Source organism: Rattus rattus, chromosome 2 (assembly GCF_011064425.1).
Source record: "Rattus rattus isolate New Zealand chromosome 2, Rrattus_CSIRO_v1, whole genome shotgun sequence".
Taxonomy (NCBI): domain Eukaryota; kingdom Metazoa; phylum Chordata; class Mammalia; order Rodentia; family Muridae; genus Rattus; species Rattus rattus.
This window is the reverse complement of record NC_046155.1, coordinates 5246798-5262982: the sequence shown is the minus strand read 5'-3', so window position 1 is coordinate 5262982 and position 16185 is coordinate 5246798. Positions and strand designations below refer to the sequence as shown.

The 16185-nt window shown below is 49.6% G+C and overlaps 2 protein-coding genes across 9 annotated transcripts in view; both read right to left on the bottom strand.

Moving 5' to 3' along the window:
* Cttn (cortactin) overlaps positions 1–4028 on the bottom strand; it is a 30256-nt gene extending 26228 nt beyond the window's left edge. For all 3 annotated transcript variants that reach the window (XM_032891327.1, XM_032891328.1, XM_032891330.1), the window contains exons 1-3: positions 3907–4028; positions 2115–2201; positions 1526–1599 (exon numbers count right to left, since the gene is read on the bottom strand). In XM_032891327.1, coding sequence (XP_032747218.1) covers positions 1526–1599; positions 2115–2201 — 161 coding nt within the window. In that variant the 5' untranslated portion in view covers positions 3907–4028. The remainder of the gene's footprint in view (positions 1–1525; positions 1600–2114; positions 2202–3906) is intronic.
* A 10166-nt stretch (positions 4029–14194) lies between these two features.
* Positions 14195–16185, bottom strand: part of Ppfia1 (PTPRF interacting protein alpha 1) — a 78296-nt gene continuing 76305 nt past the window's right edge. For all 6 annotated transcript variants that reach the window (XM_032891325.1, XM_032891320.1, XM_032891321.1 and 3 more), the window contains one exon: positions 14195–15432. The gene's annotated coding sequence lies outside the window, so the exon portion shown is untranslated. The remainder of the gene's footprint in view (positions 15433–16185) is intronic.

Here is a 16185-nt window from a genome sequence, read left to right as displayed (position 1 = left end):
GTGCTATCCCTGGGCTATGCCTGGGTGGTATAAGGCAGCTAAGCAAACCATGAGGAGTCTTCCTCCATGGCCTCTGCTTTAGTTCTTGCCTCCAAGTTCTTGACCTGGCTTCCCTCAGTGATGGACTTATAAGCTGGAAGGTGAAATGAACCCTTTGCTCTCTCCAGGTTGCATTTGGTCAGTGTGTTTATCACTGCAGTGCAGAGCAAACTAAGACAAGCAACAATGATAAAGAGGTGAGGACCCTCAGAACCCGGCTGCCGAAAGCAGCTGTCACGGGCACCGTGTGAGCACAGGGCCTTCCTAAGCAGCAGACACAGGCCCCACAGCTCTGCATGTGAACGAGCCCGAGGGTGCAGACAGAGGCACACCAGGCCTAGACCCACCAACCTTGAGGAGCAGCAAAAGAGAAACACCACCCCACCAACCTGAGAGGAAGCGTGGGACACCCATATGGCCCCTCCCTGAGTCTTCATCCATCCAGTCACATCCACCCTTCCCATCACGTTCTAGAACAACGGGGACAGAGACTCACAGGCATTTGGCTGCCCAGAGCCCTGTTCACCTCATATCAATCCCCTCTCCTAACTACTACACTATGGAAACTTGAAGCCTCTTCTGTGGGAGGTTAGGTTACCCTACACTCAGATCCAAAAAGTCACTGTGGAAAAGAAATGTCATGAGTCTAGAGTGTGAGACCAGACAGGGAAACTCAGCAGGACTCTATCTCAGAGATAGATAAAAATATCACCTAATATCCTCCTAAAAGCTACCCCAGAGTCCTCTTCTGTACACCTAATCGAATGTTCTGAGTCAAAGATACTGAAGCCAAATACCAAAGCCAACATACAGGATGTATTCTGAGCCCTGTGGGGCCTAAAACAGTATCTAGGCGTCTGCAGAGGGCCTGTCTACCCTCCTAGGCAAGGATGCAGAGTTGGCATTTCAGAAGGTGCTGGTTAGACTCAGTGCATGGTGCATTCCACACTCCCATCTTTGATGAGTGGAGCTGGGTTTCCAGGGTTAAGCACTAAATTCTATGATACATGACAATTTGCAGACAATGATCCAAATGAAGATGGTTAGGGTCCAAGTTACTCAAAGCCATCTCACACCCTCAAAAGCTGCCACTTAGGGCTGGAGAGATGGCTCCATGGTTAAGAACACTAACTATTCTCCAGAGGTCCTGAGTTCAAATCCCAGCAACTACATGGTGGCTCACAACCATCTATAATGAGCTCTGATGCCCTCTAAGACAGTTCCCTGTCTTAGATAAATAAATAAATCTTTTTTTTTTTTTTTAAAGCTGCCCCTTAGAATGAACACTTTATGCTACTGTGTTCTGTATTCAAAGATATGGTTTACAAAAGCTAGGTCTCCTGTCCATTATCTGTGTGTGACTGACACCTTAGGACCACACACGAACACTAGACCCTTAAGGATCTTCACCTGGAGACGCAGGGCTCTCATCTCCTCACCCTATGGGAAAGGTGTGTGGGAGAGCGGGGTGCCATAAGGTACTTACTTGATGTGTTCCTGGTGCCCCGATCCCTGCACGGTTTTGGCGCCCCATCTCTGTTCCTTTTCACTCACATCGTTCTGCAAAGAGAAGTAGCTAGCACATCCCACACCCTAAAAAGCATCCCCTATACCCTAACTAGTATATCTCCACCCTGGAGAAGCAGCGCACTTCATGCCCTATCTAGTACACCCTGAAAACTAATACATCCTGTACTCTAACTAGCATACCCTGACCCCTACCTAGTACACCTGAGCCCAAACTAATACATGTTCCAACTAGTATACCTTGAGCCCGACTAGCATATCCTATACCTTAAATATCCTACATTTTAACTAGCACACCCCATATCCTAAATACTCTAATTCCCACCCTAAAGAAGCATGCAGTACCTCCCATGCCTAACTAGTATGCCCTGAGACCTACATAGTACCCCGGCACCCTAATTTAGTTATCTTGTGCCCTAATTAGTATATCCTAACTAGTACACCTAACTTGTACCCGCATGCCCTGGAGGAAATTAACCAGTGCAGGGGCAGGCTGGGAACCTCACAGGTAAACACTCAGTAAGGCAAAGCAGGCTGGTGGCTCCTACCACAAAATCAGGGTCAGTCTCCCAGTCATCGGCTCCCCCATCATCCTGGGTGATGGACACAGCATGGCCTGCAGAAGCTTTCCACATCTGCAAGGGCAGCAGAGAGTCACCTGGGAGGGTTACCCCAGGATCCCAGAGAAGCCTTGACCCAAACCCTTAGGAAGCCACCTCCCCCCAGAGGGTAGCCACTGAACTCCAGGACACCTGAACGAATCACAGCTTCACGTTAAGAGTCTTGAGAGTAGGGCTGGGGAGACAGCTCCATGCAATGCATCCAAGGAGAAAAAAAATCTTATTGTGATGGGAACATTTGTAACCCTAGTGGCTTGGGAGGCTTGGGGCTCACTGGCCAGCCTAGCCTACTTAGTGATTTCCAGACCATGAAGAACCCTGACTCGATAAAGCAAAAAACAAAAAACCTTGTTGGGACTGGAGAGATGGCTCAGAGGTTAAGAGCACTCGCTGCTCTCCAGAAACCGAGGTTCAGTCCCCAGCACCCACATGACGGCTCACTGTAACCCCAGCTCTAGGGGACCCAGTGCCTTCTTTGGGTCTCCACAGGCACTGCAAACACACGTGCAGACAGAACACTCACACCTACAATAGAAATGAAACCGGTTCAGTGACTCACGCCTATAATCTGAGCAGTAGATAGAGGCTGAGGCAGGAGGGCGCTGTAAGTTTAAGGCCAGCAGACCAGACTGGGCTATAGAGAAGGGCCCCATTTCAAATCAACAAAGTGGAGTGTACATGTTCTCCACCAATGAGGACCTCACCCTGATCAGCCTTAGCGTGACCCTAAGTGTCATTCCTAGCAAAGGTCACGTTACGTTTGTTTTACCACAATTTGAAACGATTACTTTGGCTTCAATGACTTCCTAGGCCTATGATGGCTATCTTAATGTAGACGGCCAAATCAGTAAGCTCTCTCTATTGGGGGGCACAGTGCAGCCTTCCTCACATCAGAAGCTGTTAATGAGACGGCAAATCCTGTGGGCAAGAATGTTCCAGACATGACCTACTTTTGACAAGATTTTTCTTTTGCATTTCTCCATTTTGCGGGGAGTACACATGTCTGACTGTGTGCAGTCATAACCATGTATGCCCATGTGTGTCCTCCATCACTCTTCCCCCTTATTCATTGAGGCAGGGTCACTCAGTCAGACCCAGAGCTCAGTGATAAGGCTAGTCTTCTCACCGGCCAGCTTGCTCCTTGGATCTCCTACCCCTGTCTTCTGCGGCCACCAGGCCCACCTGGCATTTACATGAGTTCGGAGGATGAACTCGTGTAAAGTATATGAATGCTTTAACACTGAGCCATCTCCCCAGCCCTTGACAGGATCCTTAAGAACATTAAAAGCTGTGACCACAGCACACGTGGTTCTCACCTTCACCATACAGGTCCCAGAGATTGCACTTAAGCTCCCTGGGTTGGCAGCGATGCCTTTACACACGGAGCCGAGTCACTACTCTCCTCCTCATTTTTGGGGCAGTGTCTCTTCACTGACCAGCAAACTCCAGAGATCTGCCTGCTGCTGCCCCCCAGTACATGGCAGATGTGTGCCCTGTGTCCGGCTTTTACTTGGATACTTGGGATCCAAGCTCAGGTCCTTATGCTTGCACGGCAAGCATTTTACCCACGGAACCATCTTTCTAGTCCCTAGCATGAGATTTCTTTGAAAAGGTTATTGTCCCCTCACCTACCCCGGTCTCTCTCGACATAGTCAGGAAGAGAGCCCTACCCACACCTGACCCAAGAGAAAGCAAACTGGAGCCTTCACAACACACAAACCTTTTTCTTTTGCTGGGAAAAGCAGCTCAGAATAGTCCGTCCGTATCCAAGGAATCCAAGGCAGAATGTGAGGGCATCTGTGATGATCAATGATTACCTGGGAAGAGAAAACTGGAGGCTCAGCACACCTGTACCAGGCTCTCTGGGCAACCCCACCCCAATCCCTGAGAGACACTTTTAGAGACACTCGAGTGCTATATATTAATAGCTATATAAGTAGGCTATATGCCTACTTAGTGATTTCCAGACCAATAAAGAACCCCGACGCAAAAGACCAAAAAACAGGTATACGTAGCCACCTATAATTACAGCAGTGGACAGAAGGCCTCTTTCTGACCACAGCCCACAGAAACCAGACGACTCAGCAGATTCAAAGACCCCTCCTCCCCCACATATCCATCCCACACATCCCCAAATGCAGCCGGAGAGCTCAGCCTCTGTGGCCAGCACTCGCCCTGCTTGCTGTACAGCTGAGATAGTCCATTTCTTCCCCACTCTAATGTATGAAGGTGGAGAGCAGTGGAATTCCGTCACTGTGTTCACAAACAGAAGCCTGACATGGCAGCACAGGCCTATGAACCCCAGCTGAGGCAGAGAGATGGCCTGTCGATGAAAGCTAAAACAATGAGCCAGCACACAGCACACACCTGTGATCCCAGTGTGGCAAGACAGAGGCAGGGGGACCAGAGTTCTATCAACTCCCATCCTTAGCCAGCCTAGGCTACATGAGACTACCTCAAAAAAAAAAAAAAAAAAAAAAAGAAAAGAAAAGAAAAGAAAAAAAAAAAAGAAAAGGAACAGTCACGCCCATTTGCCAGGGCTGGGAGATGGCTCAGCAGATAAAAGTGCTTGCTGTACAAGCCTGATGACCTGCACTTGATTCCAGAACCCACGTGGAAAGCCAGATACAAAGCCAGTGAATGGCAACGCTGGGGTTGAGACCTGAGTCACACTCCACAAGCACTCTGCAACCAAGCTATGTCCGCAGCCATATGCTCAATGTTCTCAACTTCAGAGCCACGAAAAGAACCAACTGAAAAATAAGTTTGTGTGATCCGATTCTAAATAGGGCCCTGTGCCCAGCTCTCACACACAAAACGACTGGAATGAACATGACTGTTCCTGTCTGCAATTTGCTGACCACCTCTCAGATGTTACGTTATGAACACAAGGACATAAAACCAGAACAGATACACTGGGAAGAACTCTCTGTGTGTGTGTGTGCCTGTCTGTCTGCCTTTATGTGTCTGTGTGTATGTGTCTGTGGAGCAGCACGTGTGCCATGGTGTGCTTACGGAAGCCAGAGGATAGATATCCTGAGTCTCTCCTACCACGTAGGTCCCATTGACTGAACTCAGGGTGTCAGGCTCAGTGGCCAGTGTCCTTTGCTCACTGAGCCTTCTCTTCTAAATGCTGTGCCTCAAAAAACAATCAGCAGAAAGCTGACAAGAACCTGTATGGCAGCATATAGCTAGAACCCAGCACTCAGGGGGCTGAGGTGGGAGGCTGGAGAGTTTGAGGCTAGCCTGGGCTACAGAATGAGACCCTACCAAGAAGCAAACAATGACAGGATGACCTGTGGAAGAAGAATGGTTTTCAAATGGATTCAGAATATATAAAGAGCACTTGGTAATCATTAGTTAGAAAGACAGCTGATGTGTTTAATAACAAAGATACTGGGCACAGTGGTGGGGGGTGGGGGAATGGCACTTAAACATGGGGGTGGGGAGCTCAACTGAATGACCTCATCTCAAAACAAACAAAAGGAAACCGAGACAGGGAGGAGAAAGGCAGGGCTGGAGCTCATGGGTGGAATACAGCTTTGTGTGTTCAAGGCCCTGCACTTGATCCCCAGCAAATGGGATGTGGGGGTGGTGTGGGAGGAGAGCTGAGAGGAGAGCTAATCAGGGGAAAGTCAAGGCTAAGATATCCAGTTTCTTTCTTTTCTAAAGGACAGAGCAGAGCAGCCCAGCCTGGTAGTGTGTGCCCACAGCCTATAATCCCAACACTCAGGAGGCTGAGGCAGGAGGATGGCTGCAAGTCTGGGGCCAGCTGGTATACACAGTGAGTTTCAGGTTAACCAAAGATACAGAGATCCATCTCAAATGCATCCCAGCCATCACCAAAAAGGGAGTGGGAGGGAGGAGCAGAAAGAGAGACAGACACACACAGACAGACTCCAGGCTTGTTGCCTAGGCTAGCCAGTACTCCTCGGTCTCAAGGTCCTCTGCCTTAGCACTCCCAGCCACTGGGACCCCAGGCAAGCGCGTTCTATGTAGATCTCTGAGAAGGCCAGAACGGTCTGTGGTGATGGGCAGACAACTCTGAATACACAGATAACCACTGAACCCTTTAATCGGGGAATCGAGTGTGGGGTGAACTATATCAATAAAGCTAAACAAAAGCTCAGAAAACAAACAGAAAGCCTTTCAGCCCCACACAGCCAGCAGGAAGCTCGGCCACAGAGGACCCAGTCACAGGATGGAAGAATCCACCATCCTGAGGCCCTGAAACTGATACCTAGAGCACAGCAGAGCAAAGGTGGCTGGGTCGGGAGTTGTTGTAGAGAGGGCAACCCCTATCCCATGCCTACTGAGGCCAGCAAGAAACTGTGCACAGAGCGAGTAGGCTAGCCTGCCCAGGACACCACTAAGAGACAAGCTGGTAGGCAGTTAATACCATGCCCAGGACAAAAAACAGGGGCACAAAGAGGTAAGGACACTCAGGATGATGCTGAATTACACTAAGTGGCTTCCCAAGTAACAGACTAAAGGTCTGAAGGGCCAATTACATTCTCTGGCATTTATAAGGTATTAAAGGCACGACTGTCACAAGGCCTCAATTAAAGGTCAGCTCTAGGGCCATGGCTAAAGCTGGGTAGAGGCCCGGGGTTCAATGCCATCAGAAGAAGAAGCCTCTGGAGACCTAGTACCAGAATCAGTTCTTCAACCCCACCTCTGCAATCTTCTACATCTGAAGTTCCCACTTAAAGCTGCTTCTCCTTCAGATTTCTGGTGAAAACCTTCTCAGTCAAGTAAAGAAGCAGTGTTGACTCAGGGCCTGAACTGGTGACTCACTCTGGGTGAGCCAGCAGAGGCCGGCTCTCAGATCCATATCAGCCTGGCCCCTAGTGGACAGGGGACCTGTAAGTTCTGACTGTGGGGGTCTACTGGGTGTAAGGACTTACAGGATCTCCGGCTACTGACAAGGCCCAGTCAGTGCAGCCAGGTAAAACCACTAGGAAGGACTAAAGCCTCTGCTTCACTGAGCACAAAATGGAATTCCTTCTCCCTGGCTACAAGTCCCCATCCCTCATAAAGACCAAGAGGAAGGAGGGGGAAAGACCAGGCCCAAACACCTCTGCAGTGACTGGGCACAAACCCAGGAGGAGGGGCGGCTGGATTCCAGGCTCCCTAGCTCCAGGATGCAAGCTAGAAGCTTGTATTTCCACTGACCCCATTGCAAATTTCCCTCAGGTGCCCAGGCCCCTCCTCAGATGCTGGCCTCTCAGCCCAGCCCAGAGGGCTAGTGACCAATCCTAGGAGGCCCTGGAACATGGCTGTCCAGCCTAACAACTTCCTACAGGCCCTCAGACCCTCATAATTCCACTGAGTTCTGGAACCCTAGGCTCCCCAACTTCCTGCAGGTCCTCATCATTCCACCAGACTGTAGAACCGAAGTCTCCTCATCCCCACCAGCATTTCCAAGGTCTCAGGTCTTCATTCCTTTCCTGGGGTCTGGTGCTCGGACTAACACAGACCCATAACTATGCACTCTGACCTAGAACACCCCAAACCTACTTCACACTTCATCCTGGGATCCTGCTCTGGAGCCCAACCCCTTCCTTTATGCCCAGGATTCCTAGAGCCTGTGTCCTAGGGCCCGCCCCCTCAGAGCCTGACCGGCTGGGAACCCCTAGATACTCCACATATGACCGGATGAACGGCTTAGCACTGGAGTCCGAAACCTCCGATCCTGGGGTTCCGATGCTCTCATCCAGACCCTGCGACCCGGGACTTCGAGTCTCCAATCCTGGCCCTGCACTCCGAACCCCGAATCCCAGTCCCGCACCCCAACCACAACCATGCACCCCAACTCCCCGATTCTGGCCCCACACCGCGAACCCTTGGCCTTGGCTCTGCTCCCCAGTCACCCGTTCCTAGCCCTGTACTCCAACCCCCGATCCTAGCCCTGCACTCCGGGTCCCGACACCCGATCCCGGCCCCGCACCCCAAGTCACAATCCCGGCCCCACACCGCGAACACCTGGTCCTGGCCTGGAATCCTGACTCCGGGGTCCAAGCCTTACACCCTGAGGCACGATCCACGGATTCTGGCCCTGCACCCCTGGGCCCCGATCCCTGCCCCGCACCCGGATCCCCTGGGTCCCAGTCCCAACCCTGTACCCCAACCTCCCGTCCAGGCTCTGTACCCTGACAACTCATCACCCCACACCCTTCCTGTCCCCCAGCAGCTCTCTAGGACGCCCATCCCCCGCTCACCGCACCAGCAGGGTCCGCCAGGCTCCCGCCGCGCCCCGCCGCTCCCTGTGCCCGCTCACTTCCGGTTCCGCGGAGGCGGGGCCGCATCCGGGGCCACGCAAGATCCCGCCCTATTCCAGGCCGTCCCCGCCCCATATTCCTAACTGTTAGCTGATCCGGGAAGCAGGATGCACAGTTCCAGGGCTTGAAGGCGGCTTGGACACCAACTTGCTGCGGAGATCCGACTTAGAAATACCCGCCAACCCCTATCCAACACACATTCACCTTCAACACAGCTTCCAACCATGCATCCACCTCTGCCCTGCAACTCTCTGCCCACGCATGGATCTACACAGCATTATCTATTCCCCTATCAATCGTCTACCCACCCACCTACCAATCTGTCCTTCTGCTCATCTACCAATCCACCCACTCATCTATCCATCCATCTGTTCATCCATTCTTCCATCTATCTGGTTCCTAATTATGATTTTTTAAAAAACTGGTCAAATGCAACTCGGGGAGAAAAACCGATAAATTACAGTCCATCACTGAGGGAGGGAAGTTAGGACAAGAACTCAGACAGGGCAGGAACTGAAACAGAGACTTATGAAGGAGTGCTGCTTACTGGTTTGCTCAACCTGCTTTCTTACACATCCCAGGACTACCTGTGTACGGGTGGCACCCACAATGGTGGGTTGGGCCCTTCTATATCACTCATTAACCAAGAAAATGCCCCCACAGACTTGTCTATAGGCCAGTCTGGTGGTGGCAATTCATCAACTGAGGTTTCCTCTTCCCAAAGTACTCTAGTTTATGTCAAGTTGACAAAAACTAACCAACATACCACCTATCCACCCACTTGCCACCATCCATCTACCTATCCATCCATTCACTCATCCATCTGTCCTAGTTGGCACTAACTATCAACTGACACAGCCTAGAATCACCTTTTTTTAAAAAAAAAAAAAGTCTCAAATGTGTACTTGTCTTATTCAGATTATTCTGTGGACATGATTGTCTTGATACATGAGAGCCAGCCCACTGTGGGTGACACCATTCCTAGGCAGGTGCTCTTGGACTATATACAAAGCTAGCTAATAAGACAGAGGCGGGTGGATCACTTAGAGGCCAGTCTAGTCCAGATCAGCCCAGCAATGGACTCTCTGTCTCTGACCTTGTCTCTCTCTCTCTGTCTCTGTCTCCTCGCTCCAGAAAAAGGAGGAAGAAGAGGAGGAAGAGAAGAGGGGAGATGAAAGAGGGAGGTAAGGGATATAATTCAGTGGTAGAGTGCCTGTCTAGTACATTCTCTAGTACCAACATTAGTACCACAGGGGAGAAAGAAAAGCTATAAACTGTTAAAATGTATAGATAGATCAGGGAGGAAAAAGAGATGTCAGGTATCAGAAGAGAACATTTTTATGTGTGTGCATGTACACACATGTAGGTGTGCATTCAAGTGCACGAGCACACATACAGAGGTCAAAGAACAAATTCTGGCATCTTCCTCAGGAAGGTCAGTCACTGGTTGAGACAGGATCTCTCTAGCCTGCAGATCATCCACTAGGCTAAGCTGGCAGATCGCAAGCCTCAGGGATCCTCCTGTCTTTGCTTCTCCGCTGAGGGGGATGGAAGTGTGCACCAGTCCACTCATCATTCTCTCCTTGGTTCTGAGGATCACAGTCCCTCATGCCTGCACAGCAAGCACTGGGCCATCTCCTGGCACAGGTTATTTGTTTTTTTTTTTTTTTTAATAAAATCATGGTCTCATACGTTTTGTTAGATAAAAACTACAGGCATCATTTTATACCAAGTACCTAAACTATGCCCAACAGGTGGGGTCAGAGCCACTCAAACTAAATCCCATGTTCCCAAGATCTTGAAAAAGCCAAGACCGATATGTGAACCAGGAACAGTGGTATATGCCTGTATCCCTTGACAGGGCAGCTGAGTGGTGAGAGGAGAGGTAACAGCTAGAAAATAGGTACCTTCCAAGTCACATAAGGAACCTCCTCTTGCTATAACTCACGCATGTCCAGAAGACACTGTTCACTGGTCCTTCTGACCTCTTGTGAATATGGGCAAATTATACATTGGTTGTTGGACCTTAATTGGCTTTATTTTGTGAGTCTAGAATATAGCAGCACTTTGATGAGTGGGTAGTTCTTTGGGACTGAGTGGGGGAATGTTGTGTTGTTTGGTGGTACTTTTGAGGTACACCCTGGACAGTGAAGGGCTTGAAGAAACCAAAACACACAGTGGGCTACTTATTTTACTAGCATATGAGTGCTGGGAATTGAACTCGGGTTGTCAGGCTTAGTGGCAAGCACCTTTACCCACTGAGCCATCTAGCTGACCCGCACATCTGATTCTGAGCTGTTCCCATGATTTATAAGAATGGATCTGTCTGTCTTTGGGGCCAGTGTGTAGATCCTCCAAAGCTCAGCCCCAGAGAGACCAGAGATTTCAGGAAGGAATCGGGAGCCCTGGAATGCAGAACAGGAAAAGCAGTGCATAGAGGTGTTGGGAGCCATTTGCTGCTTCTCTGGAGCAGAGAAAGGGAGGGAGGAAGGGGGTGGGGGAGACTGCCTGCCAGGCAGAGTGAAGGTAGATCAGGGTCTGTTGGCAGATTTCCCAGCCCGCTGAGTCGTGGAACGGTGCACTTGAGGCTCAAGGCAAGGGGCAAAGATTCTATTGACCTTGGTGGGAGATAGAGGGAGTTTTGGGGGGTAAGAACAAATGTCTTGTGTATATTTCAGCAAAATTGTGTGTTAGCTTGTAGCTTCGCTTCCCGTGGTACTGTAGTCTAAGGAGGCTATGAGAAATACACTTGCAGCTGGCGTAGTAATGACCCGCAGCCCTCCCTTATCTGTCTCTTGAATCGTTTTTCTATTTCTCCTATAATCAGTCTCACTTGTCCCTCAGAGGACTGTGGGACTTCCTATCAATACACAGAGGTCCATGAGCATTTGAAGGAGGCAACTCTGAAGATACCTGGCTCTTGGTCTAGTGACACTGATGTCAGCTCTGGACCAATTGTACTATGAAGATGCTAAGCCAGGCTTCATGGTGCAGGCCTGTGATTCCAGCCTTTGGAAGACCGAGGCAGGAATGTGACAGTTCTAGGCCAGCCTGAGTTATACAGCCAGGTCCTGTTCAAAACAAAACATGGCAGGAGCAGCAGTGCACATCTTTAATTCCCACATTAGAGAGAGAAGCAAAAGCAAGTGGAGCTCTGTGGGTTGAGACTGGCCTCGTCTATATAGCAAGTTCCAGGATAGCGGGGGCTGGGTAGAAAGACCCTGCCTCAAACACTACCTAACTAACCACACAGCAAAGTGCTGGGCTTGCTGTGCCTTGTTCTTGTGGCAGCAAAAGGAAGTCAGAGCCCCTCTACCACCATCTCAGCAGTAGGAGGCAAAGTATGTGGGACTCCGGAAGACCAGGCCATCCACATCTCCCAATCCAAGGTGACACTCAGGGACAAGGGAGGCTGGGAAGGACGCATCAGTTCCTATGCCAGAAAACCAATCCTGAGTAAAAATGGTGGCTTTTGAAGCCAGTTGTCATTGTCCGGGTCTATATACCAAGCACTCAGGAAGCCAAGGAAGAGTAACTTACTAGAATCCAAGGCCAGCCTGTGCTATAAAAGCAAGACGCTAGGGGTTGGGGATTTAGCTCAGTGGTAGAAGCGCTTGCCTATGGCGCAAGGCCCTGGGTTGGTCCCCAGCTCGGAAAAAAAAAAAAAAAAGCAAGGCGATATCCAGAACAAATATAAGTCTGACATGGTAGCTAACTTTGTAACTCAAAACCGAAGGCTAGTCCAGACTACTTAGCTAAGTTCTGGACCAGCCAGGTTTACACAGGAAAACTGTCTGGAAAAACAGAACAGACCAAGGGGTCTGGAGAAATAGTTCAGGTGCTAAGACCACTTGCTGCTCTTCCAGAGGATTTGGACCGAATTTCAGTTTATAGCACCCACAATGAGAGGGTCACAACTGTAACTGCAGCTCCTGCAGCCCCAACATGTTCTTTAGGCCTCCATGTAAACACACACACACACACACACACACACACACACACACACACACACACACACACACACACCTCTTTCCCTTCCCACTTCCCTCTCTGATAATAAAAAATAAAAGCAGATCAAAACAACTTCCCATGTGTGTTGTGGAGGATGGAACTCAGCTACTTATGCCTATGCTGTGTGGCTGTGAGGTTATTCTACCATTTTTATCATCCCAGTCAATAACAAAACTCCAAACACACAAGCCAGGCATGGTGGTGCACAGTTTTAATCCCAGCACTCAAGAGGCAGAGGCAGGTGGATCTCTCTTGAGTTCCAGGACAGCTAAGGGAATGTAGAGAGGCACTGTCTCAAAACAAAAATTAGCCTGAGAGGAATGTATGCTGGGAAACGCTAAGAAAGATGTGGGTAGTTTTATCTCAGAGCTGCCTGTTTTCCAGGTTTTTCCCCCTCCATTTATGTGTGTGTTCTGACGCTCTCGGGGGCCAGAGGAGGGTGTCAGAGGCCCTGGAGCTGAAGTTACAAATGGTTGTAAGCTTTCTGATGTGGGTGCTGGGAACCGAACTGCTGAGCCAGCCCTCCAGTCCCCGAAAAAAGTATACTCTCCCTGTGTGGTCTTTTATTGTTCTCTGTGGCCTGTAAGATTTCAGGGATCCTCCCATGTCCCACCAAGCTGCATCAGGATCACAGACACGCACTCCCACACCTGACTATATCATTACGTTTGCCCGCTGACCATCTACTCAGCCCTGCTTATTTAATCTTTGAGACAGTTTCTGTTGTGCTGCCAAGGCTGGCGTTGAGCCTGTAGTTCTGCTCTGCTTCCCTAGTCCTGGTATGCTTCACTGTGGGTGGCTCAAAGGCGTTCAGCACTGGGAGGGGTCATGAGTACAGCCCTACAGAATTAAACCGCTGCTTACATCCTCATTCCTGCCTAAGGTGACGCAGCAAAGCCGCTCGCAGCACAGTGCTCTTGGACAACGAACTGCTACCACCGCTCGTCCTATGGAAAATTCTCACCTGAATATTATTACCAAGGAGTCAAGGAACCTTTTCAACGTGAATTTTGTGTACCACTTTAAGCATTTGTGCTGGAGGAGGCCAGAGCAGGCACAGGAAATCCTGGAACTAGAGTTGAACAGACATGAGCTATCATGTGGGTGCTGGGTAAATGAACTCAGGTCTTCTGGAAGAGGAGTGACCTCTTAATTACTGAGGCAACACACACACACACACACACACACACACACACACACACACACACACACACACACACACACACACACACACACAAACTCAGGTCCTTTTGTTTGTAAGGCAAGCACCTTATCCACTAAAGCCATCTCCCTAGTCCCACTGGTTGCCTCCAGCAAATAAGGTCTTGCAGATCTGTGGCACAGGTCAGCAGACAAGCTAACCAGAGGCACAGCCTACAAGCACAGCTCTGCTGCGGAGGGGCAGGAGGACCCTAATTCACACCCGTTCAGACATGACCGGATCTGGGAAAGCTGTTGGTCTTGAGATGGGAGTGGCCCTAGAAGGGACTGGGGTGAGTTTAATGGGGAATGGCTGAGGCTGCCTGCTGTGGCCATTGTGAGGCTACTCCTCTCACTAGTGCCACCCTTTGGCCTCTCCTGCCTCACAGTCTGAAGGCCTTTAGATCCCGCCTCAGTCCAGGGACTCCCCAGCCATTCCAGCACTGTGCCATCACTCACTGTGCCATCCTTCAGCAGAGCTTAAGGCAGCGGACGCTCGTTCACAGCATTCTTAACTGGCAGTGGAAAATGCTGGGGACTTTATTGAAAAAAAGCAATAAATAACACTGTGATAAAAACAGTTCAGAAGTTGACTGCACAGACTTTGTTATATAATCAGGAGGGTCACAAACGATTAACAGAAAAACAGAACAACCAACTGTCCAGATGAATTAAAAGCACAAAGCAAATATAAAAGCCTCTCCCTCATCAGCTACACAATAAATACGCACATGTGTGCCTGGGCCCTGTGGCTTCTTAGTTCACTGAAGTCAGTCAGGAGGCTGCCAGGACAGCTGAGTGTAGAACTAGGTCCACTCTTACAACAGTTACAAATAAATGTAAGACGGTTTACACAAGAAAAATAAGGCCTTTATTGGAGTTGCAGGCTGCCCGCTCCGCCGAGGTCTCTTGCTTTCACCTGCTCTGCCCCAACCAGGGAACGAGCACCTGCCCCGCCTGTGATTGGTCCTTGAAGAGTATGGGGGGGTGGGGTGGCTGCAAGGCTCCATCAGCTGCCACCCTGCCCCAGTAGAGTGCTGCTCCCAGCTCAATGTCCTGCTCAGCCTCTGGAGACAATCCACCCATGTCCAGAGCAGGGCCAGGGATGTGGTCAGGGGTAAGGGCCATTCACAGAGTCCTGACCATCAGTCTCAAGCCCAATGGAAGCCGAGATTTATGTCAGATAAAGTACGGTTAGAGTCAGTCATGAAAATATGACGGAAAACGTCTGGAAATAAAGTCTGCTTCTTTCAGAATGATTGTTGCAGAGCTGCAGAGAGGAGATCGCACATGGCTTGTATCATGATGACTTTATAAACGTAGCAAAATTCTTTCCTCGGTCAGGTTCATCATTAAAAAAATTAAACAGGAATAATTACAGTAAATGCATAATTTACAAAAGCCCTATATTTGCTCAGATTTACACACAAGCATTACAGTACATTCATTTAAAAGACTAAAATTAGGTATAAGAACATGAATTGACTCAAAAGGATATTTATAGCCTAGCTATACATGAAAGAGTAAGTAGCTGTATAAATGAGGAGGTGTAAGTGTACATAAATATAAGAAACGGTCAATTCTAAAATATTTTCTCTATGGTATTTGTGATTTGTTTTTCTCTTCACTAGTTTAAAAACTCTGTAATAAAATATCTTGGGTCCATATAGCGAGAGTTGCCAGATGGGGCTCCACGAACTCTGCACCGCTGTGCCGCAGTGGCGTGCGTCATCTGTAGAAGTAGTGTGGGTAAACTGGAAGTAAGCAGAGATATTTCCTCTCAGCACAGGCTGCCCACACAGGGCCACCCATAGCCACCTGTCACCTACGCCCAGTCCCCAAGCACATGTCTAAAAATACTAACTAAGCAGAAAACAGACAAACAGACAAGACCCCAGTAGAACAGCAGTCCTGGGAAAGAGGGGGCTTAGGAGCAAGGAGAGGTGAGGGCAGCCTGGGCCTCGGAGAGCCACCCTTAGCTCTATGTTTAAACAGCTATGGCTAGACTGATGGCCGTGGTCACAGCATCACCCACTGATGACTCAACAGCACAGAAGGAGTCACACATGGGGAGCTGTACCTGAGCAGCTCAGAGTCACACCAGTGTAGAGGACTGTTCTCACCCCCCACCCCATGACATCAGCCAACACCTAGGGCAAGGCGACAAATACATACTTTAGGAAGTCTAGACAGATGGCTCGACAGTTAAGAACACTGGCTGCTCCTGCAGAGGACTTGAGTTCCATTCCCAGCACCCACATCAGGCACCCAAAGCTGCATACAACTCTAGCCCTAGGGGATCTGACACCCTCATTTGGACTCTTCTGACACCTGCATTTACACATGCATGTGCCCACTCACAAACACACACACACACACACACACACACACACACACACACACACACACACACACACACACACACACACACACACACAGAGAGAGAAAAAACAAGGTTTCACACTCCGTGGTCACCAAGCGTCAGAACTGTATTCTTTCGGTTCCCA